This window comes from Meleagris gallopavo, chromosome 14 (assembly GCF_000146605.3).
Source record: "Meleagris gallopavo isolate NT-WF06-2002-E0010 breed Aviagen turkey brand Nicholas breeding stock chromosome 14, Turkey_5.1, whole genome shotgun sequence".
NCBI classification, from domain to species: domain Eukaryota; kingdom Metazoa; phylum Chordata; class Aves; order Galliformes; family Phasianidae; genus Meleagris; species Meleagris gallopavo.
This window is the reverse complement of record NC_015024.2, coordinates 290,547-313,353: the sequence shown is the minus strand read 5'-3', so window position 1 is coordinate 313,353 and position 22,807 is coordinate 290,547. Positions and strand designations below refer to the sequence as shown.

The 22,807-nt window shown below is 40.6% G+C and overlaps 1 protein-coding gene across 7 annotated transcripts in view; it reads right to left on the bottom strand.

Annotated features, from left to right (window-relative positions):
* PBRM1 (polybromo 1) overlaps positions 1-22,122 on the bottom strand; it is a 60,041-nt gene extending 37,919 nt beyond the window's left edge. For 3 of the 7 annotated variants that reach the window (XM_019619995.1, XM_031555520.1, XM_019619994.2), the window contains exons 1-11: positions 20,972-21,127; positions 20,093-20,190; positions 19,412-19,559; positions 17,036-17,167; positions 16,222-16,338; positions 15,568-15,636; positions 14,759-14,857; positions 13,517-13,602; positions 10,582-10,680; positions 8,102-8,193; positions 4,147-4,360 (exon numbers count right to left, since the gene is read on the bottom strand). In XM_019619995.1, coding sequence (XP_019475540.1) covers positions 4,147-4,360; positions 8,102-8,193; positions 10,582-10,680; positions 13,517-13,602; positions 14,759-14,857; positions 15,568-15,636; positions 16,222-16,338; positions 17,036-17,167; positions 19,412-19,559; positions 20,093-20,190; positions 20,972-21,112 — 1,295 coding nt within the window. In that variant the 5' untranslated portion in view covers positions 21,113-21,127. Of the gene's footprint in view, positions 1-4,146; positions 4,361-8,101; positions 8,194-10,581; positions 10,681-13,516; positions 13,603-14,758; positions 14,858-15,567; positions 15,637-16,221; positions 16,339-17,035; positions 17,168-19,411; positions 19,560-20,092; positions 20,191-20,971; positions 21,128-22,068 lie in introns of those variants that run through there. The other 4 variants (XM_031555521.1, XM_010718266.3, XM_031555522.1 and 1 more) reach the window with 3 other exon arrangements.
* Positions 22,123-22,807: the final 685 nt, after the last annotated feature.

The window sequence follows — 22,807 nt, the reverse complement described above, 5'->3', positions numbered from 1 at the left end:
GGGATCTGACTATGTGAAGACCACCTCAGCTGCCTTAGCTTTGCATATTAAATACTTCAGACAAACGTCTAAAATACCTCAGTACTTTTCACAACCATTACAGGAAAAGCAGCCATGCTCCAGCAACCAGTTATTACTAAGCCCTCCCAACATCTCTGTGGTTCATCCCCTGCATACGTCATGCCTGCCTTCCATCTCTGCTCAATTTCTGCTTCAGTATCAGCAGCACGCAGTTTGTCAGCATCCTCACCATGTTTGCCTTCTTCCAGAAAACTAAAGTTTAGAGGAACTCAATGGCAGAAAGAAAAAACTGCTAGTCTCCCAATTAATATAAGAAAACAGAATTACAGAATCACAAGTCTGCACTCTGATCTCCACTGCACGAGGTGTAAGGCCAGCTCCTGAACAAGAAGCAAGCAAGGCCACCTCTCAACTGAAGTACCACTTTTTCAATTCAAATTGCTTCTCCTCGCTATCCCTTAGCACTACTTCTCTTTATTTGGAGTTGTTCTGCACACAACACAAACTGTGCTTTGCCCACATAAAAAAAGATAAAAGTAAGCTGCAGGCAGAATAAGGCAGCAGCATTTCTTAGGGTATGTATCCTACTAGCAACAGTTTCCTTTCCTTAAAAAAGGACGAGGGAAGACGAGGAAAGCTTTTTTAAGTTTGCTTTTAGTTTCTCACTGCAGTGGTCTGATAGTAATAGGCAATAAACTAAATTAATGTCCCAGTTCTGGGTCTGCCCAGCCCATAAGGTAACAGCGAGGAACATCCCTGTCCTTACATCAATCCAGGAGCATTTTGTATCACATCTCCTCCTTCCATCACTCTATGGAGCAGCAGTGGGACTGCAGCACGGTGGAGCTGAGCTGCCTGCTGGCATTCTGCTGCCACAGTGGCAGATGGATTTTAAATATTAAAGAGAAGAATTTTATCTTCAGAATATTTTCCCAGTTGGCACATTCATAAATTAAGCAAATTGCAACACAGTGATATATTATTTTTCCAAAACTAATAATAAAACCTTAACCTAAGTGCTACTTTCAGCTATTAGTTCTATAAAACATTCAATTTAACCCAGATAGCAGCCTCTGCCCCTTCAAGGTTAAGTTCCACTGATCAGACAGATATCTTTATTCTATTTTCAACCTGAATATTAAATCTGGAAGTAACAAGAGCCAACACAAATTTAAGCTTCAGGAGAATCTCAACCCAGTCTAGTGAAGTGAAACAAAGTTTATATTCCTGTGACACATAAAGTTGGATGTACGTTCATAAGAAAAGCTCACAAGGTTCTTAAGTAGCAGATGTCACGCAGAACAAACTGCTTTCCATTACATCACAGAATCATAGGGTGGTATGAGATGGAAGGGACTGCCAAGACCATGTAGTTCCAACCCCCTGCTGTAGGCAGGGACACCTCCCATAGCCCAGGTTGCTCACAGCTCCATCCAGACTGGCCTGGAGAGCTTCCAGGGAGGGGGCACCCACAATCTTTCTGTTTAAAGAGGATATTCTTGCTCTGCAGCCCTGTACCTTGCTCTATTCAAGCTGAGGCAGGGAGTATCACATCAGTGAAGACAAGCACCCCATGGCAGGGAATGAAGAGCGAGCCAAACCTGTCTCAGCCATGTTCACTGACAGAACAATGGCACAAAAAACAGAGAATTCCATCTGAACACGAGACTTCTTTCCTGAATCTCTGATGGTAGCCGAATGCTGGCATGGTTACCCAGGTTGGCTGTAGAAAATGGGCGACGTGCACAGTGAGGTGGCTGTGGGTGGCTTCATTCCAACCCTGGCTTCTGTGCAGAGCAGGGCAGAAGGAAACAAGGAGGACACTGCAGCCATGGAAGGATCATTTCCTGCAGCCAGAACAGCCTGAGAGCAGCACCCAGTTTAGGCCGCCAACCAAGGATCACAGTGCTCAGTGAGTGATCAAGATGCTGGGATAGCTGTAATCTGCTCTTGTTAAACCAAACCAAACACACCCAGAGCTCTGATATGCTAGAGATGATAAATCATTTAGAGTGGATTTTCCTGTATGTAACACACACAAACTCCTGAAAAACATGAGTAGCTGCAAAAGCTCCTATGGCAGTAGACACTCAGCCACCCATTTCACAGTGCACTCTGGCAGCATAGCCCAAATATCCAGGTGCCAATGCAGGAATCACTAGGAGACTGGGATGCCAGGCTGTACACTAACACCCTTACTTTGTCACTACTACAGTTAAACCCTCTTGTCCCCCTCTAGGACCATCAGGTGTACACTTTGAATCTGCATCTTCAAACAAACATGCAAACCAACAGTAACCATCTACTGTCCCCTCCCCTCCAAAAAACAAGAAAACAAAAAACAAAACCAAAACCAAAAAACGCCTCCACTCCCTAGGAATACCAATAAAACCATGCTCATTTCAGTTTTCCCTAATGCACAACAATTAAGTGCACATATGTATGACTTCAGGGATTTTAGGCATAATAAAGGAGAACACTACGTGGTATTTAACAAATAAGTGAATTTCAAAATTTGCTAGAACAACTTATAAATACTTCATATTATAAATATTATAAATGTGTACACACACTATTTCTAAAAAGACCGTGCTTTATTTTCCAAGCTCTCAGGTAATGCGAAATATCATCTTTTTCTGAAGTTCTTTATACATTTGCATGCCATCTTTGGACTGCTCCAACAGCCAAGGGTAGTCTGACTACTCTGTAAGGGAAACAAAAACAGCTGCCTTCCTAAGGCTTCCAAATTATAATGTACTGAGCACATTTTCAAAGCAACATTTCTCCCAGTTAAATCCATATGTACATAATTAGAACCAGCACCCTTCTGTACACTCAGATTAAATGTTCCCTATTAATGATGTTCTCAATTTCATCTTTTTTCCCAAAAAAAAAAAGCACTGGGTGGTTCCTTAAATAAAAGATGCCTCCTTTGTCAAGCCAACAGCTGTACTAAGACATAAGGAAATAACTGCTTTAAAGCCACTGACGGATAGCTAAGCAGTGTGGGATCTCTCTACTTGCTTCCCAACCCTTTATCCCATGACAACAGAGTAGGCTGGCTGTTCCATGGAAGGGGAGCCAAGCACACGAAGGTGGTCAGCAGGGCAGGAGCCTTGCCAGCCGTGAGCAATCAGGTTCAACCTAGAATCCAGGCTGAGTTTTGGTGACTAGGCAAAGGCAAGAAGCCAGGCTGGCAGGTCAGGGTCCAGTCCAGGGATGGCAGCCAGGGTCAGCCAGCCAGCAGCCATCAGGCAGGCAGGACCTGTGCACAGGGACAGGGCAGGCCCAACTTCAGTCCGGGAAATCAGCCTTCAGGACAGAGTCTCAATGAGTGGGGGGGATCAGTGGGAGTGCATGGCCAGGCTGTGGTGTGCTGGAGCACACAATCCTACCACACAGCCCAGGGCAGTCTGGAGCTCCAGGGCTGAGCTGTCACAGGGCTCCTGGGTCCCAGGGCAGGAGGTTTGGGCCACACAAAGCTATTCTGGGCCACTAAGACTTATTATGCACTCAGCACCTTGACATATATCCAACCATATTAGCTCCATCATAATAGCTTCTCTCAGACCACTCAAGGAAGATGATGCTCACTGTTGATTTTTTTTAACCTGGTTTTTACCCAACAACTGTGCTCTGAGAGCTGATGAGCTTCAATGGCTCATAGATTTAGGAATGGTGTGTTGCATTAGCACTGCACTCCAGACTAGCTAGATCATTAATGAAAATATTCTCCACAGTTGGACTGTGACATAGATAATTTGCTTTGCTGAATTAATGTAAAAACCATGGCAGTAAGAGGTAAGCAAGCCACTGGGGTCAAGGAAAGTGCATAACATAGGGTTCTGCAGAAACTTTCACCTCTGCTGTCTACCAACCCTCCAGAATTACTGATATGGCACAGCACAAATGAAACACCATGTAAAATAAACCCATGGACGGCAGCCATTTATAAAAGATGACCAGAAGACTGAAGCAGACCGGAGTGAAACAAGCACCAATCAAAGCACGAAGGAAAGATGGCATACGTTGCATCCGCAACTTGACCACAATATAGGACTTTGGAAACAGAAGAAACCCTTAAATATTTTCCCATCAGACGTAGTTTGCATTCTGTTTTCTTACCTGATCTGCTGCAATGAAATAGGTGTTTTAATTTGCTGGTAATAATCAGGATACTTTTTCTTGGAGGGCAACTGGAAAAAGGGTTCAGATATTAGCTGGCCCTGATTATTTCGGCAACTTCTAACTGTATCATAAAGCTGATAGAGAGGATTAGAAGTGTCCATGAAGGAAGTAATACTCTCAGCTTCAGACTCTCCTTCATAACGAGCAGCAGCTGCACAGAGAGAAAGGAAAAATGGGAAACTCTCAGCGAACAAGTCAAGTGGATTTTGTTGTTTGACTTTTCAAATAGAGAAAGAACTAAACAAGAACAAAGGAGTCCTTCAGCTGAGGGCATTCAGCCACTCTGGCAGTCAGATTCACATCTTAGAAAAGGACATCACCAATGGCTGTACCTCATATGCCTCAAGCTGATGGGAAAACAGAAAACAAAAACCATCACAACACATAGCTAGATAGCAAGCTCTCTTAGCACATGAGACTTAGCTCAGTCACTGGTAACACACCCTGCATACAGAAGCACTGAGAAGTGTGTATATATGAGATACACACCAGGACCACTCAACCTACCAACAGGACAGCTAGAGAACATCCTTATTTACCCATTTAAACACTGATGTCAATATTTGTGCCAAATATATTTGCACACTGAGCTACAGTCATGCTGCTGTCCCGCTGGAGTGCACTACAAGAACATGAATTGACAAACCACATCTCAAATTTGCAAAAGTGCTTAGGCAGGGAAAATGGCTGAACTAAACATGATGGTTTTTGTATCCATGTGAAAAGAAGTGACTTCAGAACTTCTATGATCCTTTAAACTATAACATTCACAGCCCAATTAAAAAAACTGACCTTTAATTGACAAGACTGACACTACAGGTCACCTTTAAGATGCAGAAAATGAAGGAGAAGTACACATTTTAGAATTATTATTATAAAGTATTTCTGCTAATTATAAAAAGTATTTATCAATTATCAATTTTATAGAGGCTTTGCCAGCTAACTTGATGAAGCAAACAGTAAGTTTCAGGATTAGAACAAACAAAAAAGATACTATGACGAAGTAACATTTACTGCTGACAAAACCAGGAAAGACATTACACACAGCTATTTATTCATTCACTTCCCCTCTTACAAATTCCAGTTTAGATGGAAGCTTGGTGGATGACACACTGGATAATTCAGTTACACAAAACACAGCTCTCTAGTGCTCATGCCAAGTTTCCAGCAGGCATTTTCATTATTGCCCAGTAGTGGCTGGCAATGTTTCAGGTTTTCTACTCAATTTCAGTAAAGATATATTGAAATGATGACAAAGCCAGAGGGCATTCTGGCTGCACACAACACAGTATTATCCATCTATCCTTTGCAGTCTGACATTGCACATCTATGCAGATCTACTAGCCAAGACAGACGCAAGCTAAAACACAAGCAGAGCTCAGTAGATGCACAAACATGCCAGAGATGTTCATTACTGATTCAGAGGAGATACCTAAAATTATCATGTGCCCGTATGCCAATCAGCATCAAATAATTGCATAGTGTGGTAGCCTGCAAAGCAGGAGCTGGACAGAATAACTTCAGCAGGAAAAGGAGGCTGGAAACAGTGCTTTGTTTTCCCTGAACCTCATATGTCAGCCTGAGTACGGAGAGAAATCCTTGTAGCAAAGAAAATGCTACCAGGTACAACAAGTTTCCAGACTAATTATGCAACAGAAGTAGGCTTTGTTTCTGTTTGCTCAACACTGCAGCTCTCACTGTTCCACCAAAAATGAATACAAGAAAAAAAGGAGAGCTGCTTCTTAGGAAAGAGGAAAAAAGCCACAACAAAGAAGGACTTTAATATTCTGTGACAAGGTAGCCAGCAAAGAAGCAGTTCAATACTCTACACAAGACAGGTCCTTCTTTTGTAGGCATTCCCCAAAATGAAATCTAAATAAATTAAACAAGCACTCAGAGGAAAGTGTGTACATAATACCTGAATGAACCTATACATATTTTTATTACAATGCTCTTTCAAAGACATGGCAATCACTATATATCCTGAGGTATTCAGAAAATGATAATGTCCTCCCAGCAGGAAATATTAATGCATCTTGACAACTGGAGATGTATTAGTGAAGTCAAAAGACAAAAATCCTTATTTTGCTACATAACCAAGCACATAATGCAAGACTGCAGGCTCCTGAACATTCAGAAGCAGTAGGTCCCATAGGAACACTTTAGAGAGGAACAGTTAGCAGGTACAGAGGAAAGAAAACAAAAATAAAAATGTCAGGCAGTAACTATACGTGTGCCCTTACTCAGTGCTGACAGAGGAAAGAAGCAGAGTGAGGAAGGCACATGAATGTATGCAAAAAAAAGTCTTTACTTATTAAGTAACTTGCTTTTATCGATGTCATGCACTGAGACAACAACGAATGCTTGAAGCATAACAAGATAGATGCTAGTAAAATCAAAAGCTGTAGCCAGTCTTAAAGGCATAAACCTTATGCCTTTTTATATTTATAGTGAGGATAACTTGTAATGGAGCCGCAAAAGCTGCTCATGTCTCAGTACATTTGAGCTAGAAATCTTCTACAAGCTCCATCACACCACGACACACCCTGAAACTGTGAGGATAAACTCCAAGTTGGAAACAGTTGCTTAGGCAACTGCTGCATTCAGAGATGCTCACAAAGACTGAGCTCTCTGTATCAAGGAGAAAGTTCTCTATGCTCGTTCACCCCCAACTCTCAATTGTTTCAATGAGTGTTAGGGGAAAGACAGATACCAGAGCAACTAATAAAGACTGCTTGCTTTAAAGGAAATCTTTTTCACTCTAAGAATGAAAACATAGGGATGTCCAAAGAGTATGTTGGAAAGACTGAGAAACAGTGACAGATATCTGCCAAAAAACTGCCCCTTTGATGAATGCAATAGGATAACTTCAACAGTACTAAGGCAAAAATCTTAGACACGCACACAAGGCCTTGTGCAAATGACATCCATGTCCATGGCAGATGTGACATCTGAAAGTGGTTAAACCACTTGAAGCATTTAAATCCCGAAGCAGCAGAAAGCTGTATGCTCCTACAGCACTGAGGCGTGGAAGGCCTGCAACTGACAGCACACTGAGCCACAGGGATGAATACTCCCCACATCTCTCAAAGAGGGGAGCCAGAACTGAAGCCTAGGCTAACCAGGAACACAGATGCAATTCTAACATGAAATAAAACACACCCTATGTTAAAAAAAAAGTAACAAAAATACTAATAATCAGATATCTGTTCTGATATAATGTAAGGAAATTACTGAGAATGCAACTATTGAGAAAGACTAATTTAAAAGACAGACTACAGTAATGTTTGGCCAATACTGAAATACATGATATAATGTGTATGTTATAGCAGATGTTTATAATACAATGCCATAGCATGCTTATGAAACTAAAGATGCTGTCTCAGGCACACCTTTTTTATGTACTTTTGTTTGAACATAAGCCCTCACGCAAGATCACACTACTGCTAGATTACACAAAATATTTGTATATTAAGTAAATTATTTAGCTTTCCTTATATCCCATATAAATAGTCTTAACCTTAACAAATAAAACCTGACAGGCTCTTAGAAGAGCCAATAGCACAAGAGAGAACGAGCCAGCATGAAGTTTCTCTAGGACAACTGCCATATTGTTAATCTCTTAACCCAAGGAACAGGTAACACTGTTTTCAACATCTCCTTGTCTGCTCCACATTAGAAGAAACAAAAACATGCAACAGTTTCTCAAAGCTTGGATCAGTTTGGCCAGTTGGGCTTATCTCTTAGCAGCTGCACATTTGTAACTCAGTACTAAGGGGAAACAGTGACTGGACTTAACAGAATTATACGCATAATTCTGCAATAGAGAGTGACATTTGAAGAGAGCTTTAATTAAAGAAAATAAACAGATAAATAGCATATCAGCTCCTACCAGCCAGAGCAGCATCCTCATCACTTTCTGATCCATACTGCAATGCCATGGTTATTGCTGATAAACGATCCCCTTGGGCTGATCTTTTGTTACTGTAAATAGAGGGAAGAAAAAAAAAAAGATTTCAGAAGTAAAAAATAACAAAATGTTCTTATTATTAAATCACCATTAACAGGCATCCCGAGTGAACCAGTAAACCAGTGAAGCTCATGACAGCTGCTTATCAGGAAAATAGAGATGGCTACAGAGAAAGTACCATAGAGCTTACCAAGCTGCTAATATCCCTTGAGACAGCCTTCATTTTAACAGGCCGGCCCTCAGACCAGAAACTGCCCGTGCATCAGAATCTCAGAGCTCAAGCTATGCATCTTCTGTCCTACTTCAAATACTTAAGTATTTGTGTTATTAATTGGGACTTATGAGAATAAATCTTCCCAATTATCCCAAAATTATATAAACAAATCTCTTATTTAATCCCATTTGGTAGGGATTGGTCTACATTAAGAAATCTAGCACGTCACAGGTTGTACATAACTCAGTCTCCCTTTCCTCCAGCCCTGCCTGCGCTTGTTCAGCATGCGGAATGTCTGTATGTGAAGGAGCTGTTAACTGGTCTCACAACATCTTCAGCATCATTCTTTCTGCCTTTTATCCCAAATTTGGGGCACAGCATCTCACGCACTGCTTACAATGACACTAACTCCATACAAACACTCAATACCTGAAAGAGCCATGCTGCTGCTGGGCATTAGGCCACGTTATTTCAAGGCCTACACAGAGAAGACTGGCTGCTTCCAGACAGTAGCTGGCATAAAGCCTCTGCTACATACCAAATTTCTCAAGTGATGAATGAAAAAGAAACTGGACAGCCTGCAGTAAACCAGTCTGCCTAGTAAGTCTGCCATAAGCACATCAACTCAGTACTAACGGCTTGCAGGATTTGATAGTATCATAGAACCTTTTGAGTTGGAAGGGGCCACTGCAGGTCATCTGATCCAACTCCCTTGCACTGAGCAGGGACACCACAGCTCCATCAGGTGCCCAGAGCCCCTCCAGCCTGACCTGGGCTGTCTGCACCCACCACCTCTCTGGGCAGCTGTGCCACTGCCTCACCATCTTTAAAAAGAATCTTCTTCTTTATATCCAATCTAAAGAGGAGCAGGGATTGTTCAGCGTGGAGAAGAGGAGGCTCAGGGGAGACCTCATTGCTCTCTTTAACTACCTGAAGGGAGGTTGCAGGGAGCTGAGGGACGGCCTCTTCTCTCGTGTAACAGTGAAAGGACCAGAGGGAATGGTTTCAAGCTGCGCCAGAGAAGATTTAGGCTGGATGCTAGGAAATACTGCTTTTCTGAAAGAGTGGTCAGGCACTGGAATGGGCTGCACAGGGAGGTGGTGGAGTCACCGACCCTGGAGGTGTTCAAGGAACGTTTGGGTTTTGTGTTGAGAGATGTGGTTTAGTGAGAACTATTGGTGATGGGTGGATGGTTGGACTGGGTGATCCTGTGGGTCTTTTCCAACCTTCGTGATTCTGTAAAACTCCTCTCTTTTAGTTTGAAACCATTTCCCCTTGTCCTGTCACCACAGACCCAGCTGAAGAGTCTGTCCCCTTCTTTCTCACAGCCCCTTTAGATACCGACAGGCTGCTCTAAGCTCTCCTCACAGCCTTCTCTTCTCCCTGCTGCACAGCCCCAGCTCTCAGCCCGTCCTCGTAGGGAGGTGCTCCATCCCTCGGGTCATTTGTGGTCCTCCTCTGGACACACTCCAACAGGCCCACATCTCTCCTGTACTGAGGACTCCCCATCTGGACGCAGCACTCCAGGTGAGGTGTCACAGCACAGAGGGCAGGAGCAGCTCCCTGCCCTGCTGGCCGTGCTGCTTTGGATGCAGCCCAAGATACGGTTGGCTTCCTGGGCTGTGAGGGCACCGTGCTGGCTCATGTCCAGCTGCCATCCAACAGCACCCCAGGTCCTTTTCAGCAGAGCTGTGCTCCATCCTTACATCTCTTCCAGCTCATACTGATAGCAGGGGCTGCCACAACCCAGGTTTTGTTGGTTTCTATCTTTCATCTCTTATATATTTATTCCGACTTATTTCTTTTCAGTTTCCAATATCATTTTCCTAGACTTACAGTTTATTTCCTTGTGATTTTTCACACACTTTATTTTGTAATGAAATCTAGCACATCAATCTTCAGAATATTTCTAAGGAAACAGCTGCACAGCAAGTATTTAATAACAAGCGTTTGAAACATGAAATATAAAAATGAAACACGGAAGCGTACTTACAGTAAAGTACCTTCTTAAACTATACTTCATAGGAAGGAAATATATTTGAAATTTCAAGAGTATTGGAGTCAATACTGGAAATTAAAGAACAGTGCCAACTAAAAAAAAAAAGTGTCTATGTATTTTTTATTTTTTAAGTCAGCATTTCCATGTGACGATGACCCAGCTTCTCCTCCAAGTCCAAAATTTACTTACCGAAAATATTTGTTAGAAGAATTTCTCTCATCACCCACACTGCCTTTACCCTGTGAGGAAGGACCTGTCAGCTTGGAAGCAGTCAAATTTGATGGCGTCCTTAATGCAGGAGAGACAAGCCAAGGAAAGGGGGAAAAAAGAGGCCCACCTTAGACCCAAGACAAGATGCAGCAAGGCTACAGCTCTGTACAGAATTACTTGGATAGATCAGACAAAAGCTTCAGAGACAGACAAAAAATAAAAACATTTTAAAGCTAAAAGTAAAGCAACACCAAGATACATTTAGTGCCCCAGCATTCTGATATTGATTTTGTTTATAAAAAGCCAGAAGGTCACATTTAAATCAAGGATTAATAGCTATACACACAGCTCAGCCTACGACAACACTTGAGCAGCCAACAAGACACTCCTTAGCACCAACATAAAGCCAACCATACCAAATCATGTTTGATCAATACTTCATAAAAGTCACAGTGTGCACAGTCAAGGAGTTTTATTTTGTCACTTGACTGAAGGGAGGACAGCTAAATGCACCGACAAAGAGCAATTAGTGTGACAGCAGACATATAGGACTCTGTGCTGGGAGAGCACAGCTATCTGACACAAGTTAGTGGCAAGAGAAGGAGTCTGAGCCTGATCCACCAAAGAGAAAGTGACATAAACTCAGGAAAAAAAAAAAAAATTAAGGGAACTTACGGGGGTATTCTACCAAAATCAGCAATAGGTAAAAGAGACTGTCTGTTGAGACAATCAAATCAGGAAAAAATTAATGATTCTGTGATGTAGATTCAGCAGAATACAAAAAAGAACAATGGTTCAATTAAAAACAAAACAAAGCAAAAAGAAAACCACCAGGCAGTGAAATACTTCACAACAGCAGGTGGGAGGTTTGGCTTGGACTACACCTTTCTCTTACCCAATTCGTTTGCACTAAAAAATAAAAATAAATTAAAAAAATAATAATAAAAAGTAAAAAATAAATATAATAATTTTAAGAAAAGACAAAAGCACTCCACATGCCCTGCTATAAAGAGCAGTTCAACATTACTGTAGCCTGTTTCAGGCACTACAAATACTTTTTGCCAAGTTACAGAAACGAAGAAGGGAGCTGCCAATTAATGTCACATTACTTCAAGCCTTGCAGATCCATTGAGAGCACAACACACGAGAACGTAAAGAATCTGGAACCTTAGGAGTAGAAATGGGTTGGCAGTGCAAGAGAGGAATTCGACTAACAAATATCAGTGTGATTTATCTGTCATCCCTTTTTATGCAAACAGCTTGAGTTTGAAGAAAAATAAGTAAGACTCCAAATTAAATACAAGTTGTGATGTCACAGAATCATAGAGTCACAAATGGCTCAGGGCAGAAGAGAACCCAAAGATCAGCTAGCTCCAAGCCCCACCACGGGCAGGGCTGCCAGCCACTAGGTCAGGCACCAGGTGGAGCTGCCCAGGGCCCCATTCAACCTGGCCTTGAACACCTCCACATAAGGGACACCCATAACACCCTGAGCTTCATCAATGTAGCCCAATGTAGCAAAATAAATAAATAAAATCACAGCTTATATCAAAAGTTTCTGGGCCTATATGTAATTCCTGTTCCATCCAAGCTAACAGATATGGAAAAGATGTGTCTGTAGAACCAAGATCTCCTGGCACCACACATACTTGGAGGAAAATCATTATAATATGCATCAAGAATTACTTCTTAATGCTTCTGCTTTTGTCCATTCCTTTATACGAGGCGTTTTGCTCACCACTCTGGTTGACAGCTCACCCAAGTATGGGAAGCATGCTAACTCTGTGTAAGTGAATCAGAAAAACCACAATGTAATTGAGCACTGAACAATAACATCCAAGCAGGTAACTTTCACTTCTTTCAGACATAACAGTATTAAAAGTAAAGTTTGTAGCTAACACCTTCTAAATATTTTTCAGGGGAGAAGCAGAACATAACCACCAGTACAAAATCTGCCTCTCAGTCAACAGAGGGTGCTGGGGTTCTCAGCTGTACCACACAGACCTTTGCAAGGAATGAACAGCATTTATTTTTCAGCATGGAGTGCCAGTAAACAACTTATATAAATACTTAGTCCACCCTAGAATGAGTTTGCTGACTCCCTGAAGGACCTGCAAGACAGTGGTTTATTTTTTATGTATGACACAGCTCATACTGAAAAATAATATTTAAGCTTACTTTTGATTGGTGATTCAAAAGTAAGAATACATACAAGAATAAATTCAATTGCATTTTAGATAAGAGACACCTGTAACGACTGCATTACTTCTTTGTACATCAAGGACAGGTAGCACCATTTCCTAATTAAGCTCTTTCTGTGAAACAAATACAGCTGTCAAAAGCATTTCATACCTGCCTGCCTAAAGACCAAAACTATCCCTCTTTGATTTTAAGTCCAGATCTTCAGTGTCTTGTGCCTCTTTCCATAGCCAGAAATAGGTTTTCAAATAAGAGTTCATATAACACGGCCTCTGTTCTACATATCTGTTGCCTAGGGCCTTGTTGCTGCATTTCTGCCCCTACCTAGATAACTGTGAGCTCTTAGCTCTCAATTCCTTACAAGGTGCAACAGTACTCAGTACTTTTTGCACAGCAAAGCAAAACAATGCAACTTTTTCCATCACTGCTTCTCCTCTGTTCTTAACTTACAAACATGGAAGCAGTTGGCCAGAGCTTAAGAGAGCCAGTGACACTGTTTTTGACACCGAAACATGTACAGAAATACTCATCATGGATGCACTTGAGTAGGAAAAAAACAAACAAACAAAAAAAAGAAACCACCTCTTTCCAAAGGTTATAAACAATAAAAGAACAATAAATGTTCATGCAATTATTTCCCAGGATATTCTCCACAGTAAAATTAAGGGAACAACTACAGAGATTTTCACAGCCTTACAAACAGAATTTGTGGTACCTGAGTCGCAGACTTGACTTGGCCAGCTCGCTGTGCTCAATTTCAGCCTTTTTCATATTAAATATTTTTTTAATTGCATTTGCATCCTGTCAATGAAAAGAATTTGCTTGTTTATGGTTGAAAACAAAGAATGTTAATTTCAGGTAGAACCATTCAAAGATCAGGAACAAAAATGGGTTTTGGTTAGGTTTCTTATGTTGGTAATTTTTGTTTTAAATATTTCTCAATGTCTAAACAATTTGGACTAAGTATTGAAATACAGAACAAAATCCCCATGCAGTAGCCACACAGAGGCTATAAAAACAGAAAAGCTGAGTAGCTTCGAGTTCATTTTCTCTCACATGCTTAAGAAGAAAAACAAACAAACAAAACAAAACAAAAAAAGGAATACCACAAACAGACGAGTTTCTGTGACTTTCAAATGATTTAGCTACAGCCATGGCTGAGCTTTTGGATGTTCCTTCTCTCCCTCTCTCACCAACAGAGTTGATACTTGAAGTAACAGTTTAAAAAGCAAAGATTACAAGATTTGAGTGAGGTTACAAGCCTGGGTAGCTGAAGTCACAATCCTGAAAGCAGTGCAACTGGAAAAGTCCAAGAACCACTGACACAGGAAAGTCAAACACATTGCAAGGTCTCCTACTACAAAGCTCATGGGAACTAAGCATACAAGCAGTTATTTGTCACTGAAATTACCTTATTTTCAGAAGTATGTGGAAACAGTAATATAATAACTTGTAGACAAAATGCTGCTGAACTGAAAACTAACCGAGATTGGAGGTGTCATAAAAACACAGCCAAAAGGAAAAGAACCTTTGAAAACTACACAAAGGAGGCACTGCTCCACTTTTCAAGCTTACGATGAAAACTGCAATCTGTTCCCAATTCCTGTAATGGGATGATAGCTGAGCATTGCCACTAACATTTTAATCTGCAGCCATTCCCCTTTCAATCACAAATAAAAGGATCCCCCATACTTCCAGAGAAGTAATGTAATTCACATTTTGATATAAAATTTAATTGAAAAAATTCATACTTCAAGATAAAAAGATATGACCAACCATTTGAATCATATATATATAATATTATATATACACATATAAGGACATTCCAACAATAGATTTATTTATTATGGAAATAGTTTTTAGGGCCTTACACTAAGGATTTGTTCAAAGATCAACAGCACAGAAAACAGTAAAGAAACACCTAACTTTGATCTAACTATGAGTGACTGAAACTAACCTTGAACACTTGTGATCCAGGCTCATTGTAGGTTTTGGCATTCTTTGCAAGAAGATCTATATCCTTGGCCATTGCATGAATGCTTTTATAAGTTCCATTCTGCAACAGATTAAAACAGAACTGCTTTGTGGCAACCTTCAGACAGCAAGGGAAGTCAAAAGCAAAGGGAATTCATAATGGATAAAGAACACAGACTAGAGAGAACAGTTTTAGAAAAGAAAGAGTACTTAGGAGAAAAAATAAGAGCACTAAGGTCTTCTTGATCTTTAAAATGCTAAGATTGGAAAAAGCTTAATACGTCAGACTATCTTAATGTTGAAGGGTCTGGCAAGATGTGATTTCAGCTTTATTCTCTAGTTCAATTAGACTTTGTGCTGCCCTTCACTATTATACAAAATGCTAGAATTACTGAACAGCGTTTCAAATTGCTGGAAAAGCAATTTGAAAAATGAACCAGTACAAAACATCTATTTACAGCAGTAGAACAGAAGTAGGTGATGATAATGCACAGCCAAGCTTCAATAGATCAATGTTTAATAAGATTTGCCAAGAATTACTTTAAACCATTAACCATCAGGGAACCCAAGATACTCAGGTTCAGAGTCAGCATACTCTGGTTTACGATGCCAGATCTTTAACACAGCTACTACTGCAGTGTTAAACCAGGACAGAACACTAAATAACTACAGCATTTCAAGTTTTCAGTAGTGGGTAAAAATACTCTGCTTTTCTTATTAACTTCAGCAATATTAGAATGCTTATTTTTAATCAAGTCTAAACTGTAATGTATTAATAAGTTTGTATTGTACCTGAATCCTTTGGGCAATAGTTTTAAGATCTATGGGCTCCTTTATTATTGCATAATAATCTGGATATTGCTGGAAAACAAGAACAATTGATATGTTATCATGAACAGTCACAAAGCTCTTCTAAACCATTCTATGAGTTCTTAGTAAAGATTAATTGTAGATGAGGGATAGTGTAAGCTTCAAAATTACAGTATCAGGCATCAGTTAGGAGAGACAGATTATAAGGCAGATTCATACAATTATGTCTCATCCATAAACTGCCATAAAGAAACAGTCCTGACTGAAAACAAAATACAATGTGATGGTTTTCAAAGTACTTATTTTGCTGATTAAACCTGTTACACTACAACCTGAAACAGAACAGTAAAGTCAGCCAGATTAAAAAAAAAGATTAAGAAGTCTGAACCAAAAAAAAAAAAACCAAAACCAACCAAGTAAACTAAAGTTGCAGAACAGAGCAAGCCCCAGTCTGCAATGATAGGCCTGGGGATGAGCAGGTAGGAGCAAAGCAGCTCTAAAAACTGCTGGAGACAGATAAGACAGATGAGACAGTAACAAAAAACTGCATCCTCAGTCTGTGCATTACAGTGCACAGGGGCAGTGATACAAATCTCCACATCTCAAATTCGGGATGATTATTATTAAAATACCCACCACTTTAGAAGGTAGTTTCTGAAACAGTTCACTTATCAGGCGTCCTGATGGATTTGTGGCAACAGCTACAGCTTCCAAAAGCTGTTCAAGAATCTCCTTCAGATAACCTGGAGATGACTAACATGAGAAATTACACCAATGAAATGAGGCTTCCACAACAGCCAAAGTACAGTGCTTCAAATTGCACTGAAAAACACACATTTCTTTTTCAAAGACAGAAAAAAAAATAATCAACTATGCATGCAGTCCTGAAAAACAACATTCTTTACATATTCAGGTAAAGCACATGAGAATATGATTTCACATTTACACTAAAGACTCGCACACACATTACATCCTCTTGGCAATCAAGTTTCTTCTAACATAAATGCAATCATGCATCCCAATGCCTTAAAAAAAAAAAAAAAAGAGACAAACCCAAGCTTCCTACTGTCATATCTGCATTAAAAACTGCTCCAGGGACAGTTGCAGTTCATTAGACATTGTCATTAAAAGCTTGCTTGCATCAGGTGCTGGCACACTATCGAGAGCACAGCTGACCCAGAACTGCATTTTGTCCCTATGAGAGAATGTCAGAACTTTTTCTCCTAGACAGAAGTGGAACATGTACACAGTGCTATGAAATAATTAACTGGCAACTAATAAACATGCATTAAAAACAAAAACAAAACCTACAAGAAAACACCTTTAGGGGCATAGTTGAACAATGAAAAGACTTGATGCCTTTCCACACATGGAGGCCAACCTTCAGCTCAGTCAGCTGTCACACAGAGCAACAGCTTCCTCCAGCTGCAGCTGTCACGCCTGCACTTACTAGTTCTTGACTGTCATGTCCTTCCTCATCTTCATCCTCCTCTTCAGCATCTCCTTTTTGAACAAATTCATTTTTTGTGCGCAAATACAACTCCCATAACTTGCAAGCAGCTTTATATTCAGGAGAATCGGGCTGAAAAAAACAACCACACAAATCAAACAGCATAAGCACCCTCAAAATTCACAATTTTCTCATCTAGGAAGAACTTATAAATTAGTCTTTGAATTGTATTAAACTTATTGAGTAACACAAAACATCAGAAATTCTTGCTTGAGAGGTTCTTTAGAGGTGTTAAGAATGGTAATAATTACTAGAAAATATCACTTCTGTCACTGCAAAGCATTCCAGCCTTCTTGAAAACTTGGCAATAAAACTGCTTTGGGTAGAGGCACAGACAAGCACAAGATGAATCTCAGGAGATCTCCAGGTTCTGTTGCAGCACATCAGTGCCAATATTTAAAACATAATAAATGTCAGTATGCCAGAAATGTAATTTAAGCCCACACTGCTGCCTTTGTGCAACACTTGAAAACTCAATTCTACCAAAGAAGAACGCCAATGAACACACACACATCTCAGTAAGCACTGCAATGATCTGCACTGTTCAGTAAGAACGGTGAAATTCCAAAGAACTTGATAACATGGATTAGTCAGCACAAATATTTCAAATACAGAGTGGTAATCAAGCATCTGCCTATTACTACCTAAAGAAAATTGCCAGAAAGGAAGGACTGCTTTCCCACTCTTTTGTGCTTTTCCTCCCCTTTCCCCTGCCATCACCACTACTTCAGGAGTTCCTGCAGAAACGTTGTCTTATTTCTGTTGATTACACTCTTCTTCACTCTCTCAGCCTCTGACAGCTTGAAATAGAGATGAGAAACCAACACAATAACTGCTCTTACGCTTACCTTACCAGACGTAATATTCTCAAGACATCAGAGCAGGTGCTGGTTATGAGACAGACCTAAAGGTTACTCTGCTCTGCTAGTCTGTTCCTTTCTTCATTACTGCAAAGTATTATTTGAACAGAACTACTAAACAAGCAAAGGCTCCCATTTTAGTCTGACACTCCCAATAAAGCACCTACTGCCATAAACACCTTGCCAGTGAGTCAGCCTTCCCTACATTAAATTAATTTAAATTATGTGAATAAAGGTAAAAGATAGAAAAAGATGAAGTTACGTTTGTGTGTCATACCTTCACCTAATGACTCTGCATTTCTCTGCTAATGACAAAGTTCCTGCATCCTAGTAAGATGGCTATCTATGTCCTATACTATATGCAGGATTGTTACAATACAGGCACAATTCTGAGCTGAATATTCTGCAGGCAAAGGCATCTGACATTTGGGAAAATGCTAATAATTGTTTCCTGCCATCCATTCCTCATATAAAACAGAAAACAAACAAAAAAACCCACCACACTAAGGGGAAAATGTCTTCTAGAGCACACAATGAATATGCAAGTCTTTGTGCTTTTTCTACTGTAACCACAAAGTAGAAATATGTTAATCCTTAAACCTGATTGTTCTTCAAAAAGCTACAAATATGCACAAACCAACACAGACACCATTTATCTGAGTGTCACCTGACTACAGTGCCTGGCTGAATTACAAAGCAATTATTTGGACAACTTCCAAAGACAAAGATATGTTGAAGGTAATATCAGCATTAAAGTTTTAGGTTTGCTATCTCAGTCACAATATACAATGTCACTTTTTTATGTACATAAAATGCTTCCATTAAATGAGATCATTCCAGTTTTCTTTTCCCCTTTCTTAAGGCAACTGCAATAGAATCCATTAATACCTAGAATAAAACACATATTGAGTTTGGAGGAATGGACATGGGGCTTGCAGCCTTGATGAAACACATCACATACACTCACAATCTATTATCAGAAACCAGAGTAATCAATGTGCCTTTTTTCACTTTAGTAAGTGGACAATGGAAGAGAAAAATTCAGCAATCATACTGCATGCTTGCTGTTACTTTAGGGAGAAAAAAAATGTGGTTCTTTTTCAAAAGGTCACGCAGGATATCTCATAAAATGGGAAGGTTTTAATAGATCAGTCTTTTTCTCTGTTGTTGCTGGGTTTTTTTTTTGCCTTCTCTCTCTCTCAGAAAATGAAAAAAATACCCTCTCCATGTTATTTTATGGTATCCCCACAAAAAAGCTACTATAGCAAGACATCTCACAAAGATATGGTCAACATTATGGGAAAATACACAAACACCTGCAGTAAGTTCATGCTGCTCTCTTACTAGTATTAAAGGCAAAGCCAGAAAGCTTTCTGCCAAACCAAGCAAGAACCTCAGTATATCTCTATCACTTTCATCGTTGATAAATTCAAGCCTTTGTACCTATTTTCCTCACCTTGTAGTAAGCCTTTGCATTGTTAAAGAGAAGCTGAAAATCAGCAGTCAGCACATTCACATCATCATATTCCTCCATCTTTAGCTTCTGTTGGATTTTCATTAAATCAATTGGCTGTGAAACCACTTCATAATAGTCTGGTTGATTTCTGTGGGAATGACAAAACTAGGCATTGTATTTCAAGCAGAAAGTTTAGACATAGAGACAACAAAGTGAAACAAAGACAGCTCCAGGTAAAAGATATGGACAGCGTTCTGTTAGTAAACTTACTTTAATACCTGTTCCATTATCATTCTCTGTTTTCTGAGCTTAAGGTACACTCAGTCTCTATTTATTATATTTTCAAGAGTCCTTTGAAGAGTTTTTCAATGTTCCCAACTCACACCCTTAGTATTACATTCCACCACTGGTGAGGAACATCTTCTAGTCAGATGTTTTAGACAGGTGTCAGAAGAAATATCTCAAATGCATTCAATGTTGCTTTTCTTTTTTTTCCTCTACTGAAAACAAGTGCCATCATCAGCAGGTCCCACTGAATAATTACAACACTCACTCACATCATCATACATTGTTGTTACACAGTGATGAATATTGCTGAATTTTTTTTTTTTCATGTTTCAACTTTCATTAATAGTGAAGCATTCCTTAAAATCCAAGGCTTGACAAGAACCACGGCCTTACCTTCGTTTCGGTGCCCTAATGAAAAGCTCACAAAGGAGCCTGCCCTGTTCATCTTTGTAATCTCTGATGGTGTTGTAAAGCTCATGACATACAGCGATCTAAAATTCAAGAACAATACAATAAAAAATAAGTCGATTTTAAGGAGATAACAAATCAAGATCTGCTTACAGCAAGAAGGGGAAGACAAACTGCTCATGTACGGTGCACTCCAAAGCAGGAGAGTAAAGAACACGTGCATGTCATGCATTGGTATGACAGAATGTTAGGGTTGGCTGTTTGGTTTTTGTTTTGTATCGTCTGATTTAACAGAACTTTCTTTCAATATTAATCCTAAGTAGAATGTTCCAAACGCAGGCTAATTTAGTGCAACTCTCTTTGAGTTAGACATTTAAAACTATGACAGAGGTCCTTTTGCCCTGCAATTATTTAAAATCAGACTGCTAACTCAAAGGCATAACAATGACATCGTATGTTTCAGCACATATTGAAGTGCTGTTCTCCACTTATCTCTCCCAGCATTTGCTATTCAGATGCAACTCTCAATTTCTGCACTTTATTACTTCAGCCCTTACTCCACCAGTCTCCTTCCATCTGCTAAAACCGTCATACAAAAAAAAAGACAGCAAAAAGGAAAGGGAAAAACAAAATGAGGAGAGCAAACCAAAGGTGAATGGGATGCTAAACACAGCTTAGCCAAGGCAGCAACAGTTTCAGACACAATGAACTCAGTGAATACATGCTAAATATGACTGTCAAATACACAGGGGGGCAGAGCACATGCTGTAAGGGGCATATACCATCTCACAGTCTAGTATTTCTTAGACAAGAATACAGTAAACCCACGAGAAAAAAAGGTGTGCACAACAAGAAGGTACTAACAGGATCCACAGTCGGGAGATTTGAAAGCCTCCTTCTCTTCCTGCTGGGGCCTGGGATATTCGTGGAGTGGTGGCCATCATCGAAGTCCCCTCCGCTGACGCTGCTGGACGGCGAGGTTGCTCTTCGCCTCTTGGAACCCATGGAATCCAACTTCTTCTATAATGAAGAGAAATGTTCTTAAACTCTTGGCATTGCAATCAAATCCTCTGACAAGAGAGTGCTATTAAGTGAGCTGTGTTTTGCAACGGGTCACACATTTCTTATACCCACACCGAACACCAGACGTGAGCTGGGAGTAAAGGGAAGACAAAACGGCCCTGCAGGTTTACACTGCCACTACCAACAGCAACGTCAGAAACCAAGGGCTTACAGGTATGAAGATGTATTTAGCAGCTTTTACCAGGACACATCCTGAAACCATTTACATTTCGGTTCCTCGAGCTATGAATGATTACAACGTGAGAACTGCTGTTTTATAGGAAAGAGCTGTATGGAGAAAAGCACCTCATTCTGTCTCGAATTATAAAGGCAACACAAAATAAAAAGGACGCCACAAAGAAGACAAATGACCAACTAAAACATGAACTGCTACTGAATACCTTGCATAAGATTCAAGCCAGAAAAGGGCTGGGTCCTCGTGTGACCACAATTCCCACTGTGTGTGTAAGACGAATAGCACAATCATCAAGAAGCAGAAAAATCCACCTCCTGTTTCAGTCACAGTTTCTAATTTATCAACTTAACATGACAAATGAATAACAACTGTCCAATGACTATGGGGATTTATGGACCAAGTTGCTGGCTCTTCCCCAGTTTCTAGTGACAGCATCATAACAACATCTCCATTTGTAGCTAACTCAAAGGACAGAACAGATTAATCTATCCCAGCCCACACTGAATCAAGGGATCTCCTAGGAAGTTACAAGGTATGGCAGTACAACATAACTGCACAAGAGCATTTATGTTAGCAACAGAATGTTGAGCACGCCAATTAGATGAATAAGAACGAGGTAGAAATAATGAACAGTCAGGGAAAGCCTAAATGCAGAAGAATGGAGAGCACGGTGTACATACAATCAATAATTTACCAGATTTACCAGAGTACAACCAGCACCTCGAAAAGCCAGTCTCCTCATAGTGTCTGGTGGGCAAGCACAGATACTAGGAGAAGGGGACACCCAGAGCAGCAGGTCAGCAGTGCTGTTAGTACAGCCAGAGCTGAAAGACAAGAACAAGGAAAGAGAGAGGAGAGAGCTGACAGCAGATAGGTTATTCAAGTCAAAGAATAAATGGAGGAATTCAAGTTGGCAGACAGAAAGCAAGAAACAGGAGGCAACTTTTGCTTTTTAACCTTAGCAGAAAGTAGCTCTGCATGCAGAACACGAGGCATTTCTGTCACGGTTTCACTGACGTTTCACAACAAGCGGTGCTGGTTTCCCAGCCACCCGCACAGCAACGAACCACCGCGTATCTGACCTGAGAGACTGAGCTACAGAGCAGATAAGGTGGATGTGGAGCAACACAACAACGGCGCAGCGATCGGTACGGCCAGAACACGGCCAGAACACGCATCAGCCTCTGGCGGGCAAGAACTGCATCCGTGTGCCGAGCAAACGGCTGTTATCTCCGCCAGGAAGGCGCGCTGCGCGCCCGGCCGCACAGCTTCGTTAGGGACGGATCTGCTTCCATTTACGAGCGCTCTCCAGCTCCGATTTCCACCCTTCGCGAACAACGCACGGCTCGACGGCAAAGCGACGGCCTTCATTGGGCTCGCGCAACTTCTGCTCGGAACCGAACCCGGGGGAAGCGGGTTCCTCCCGCGGCGCTCGGGCTGCG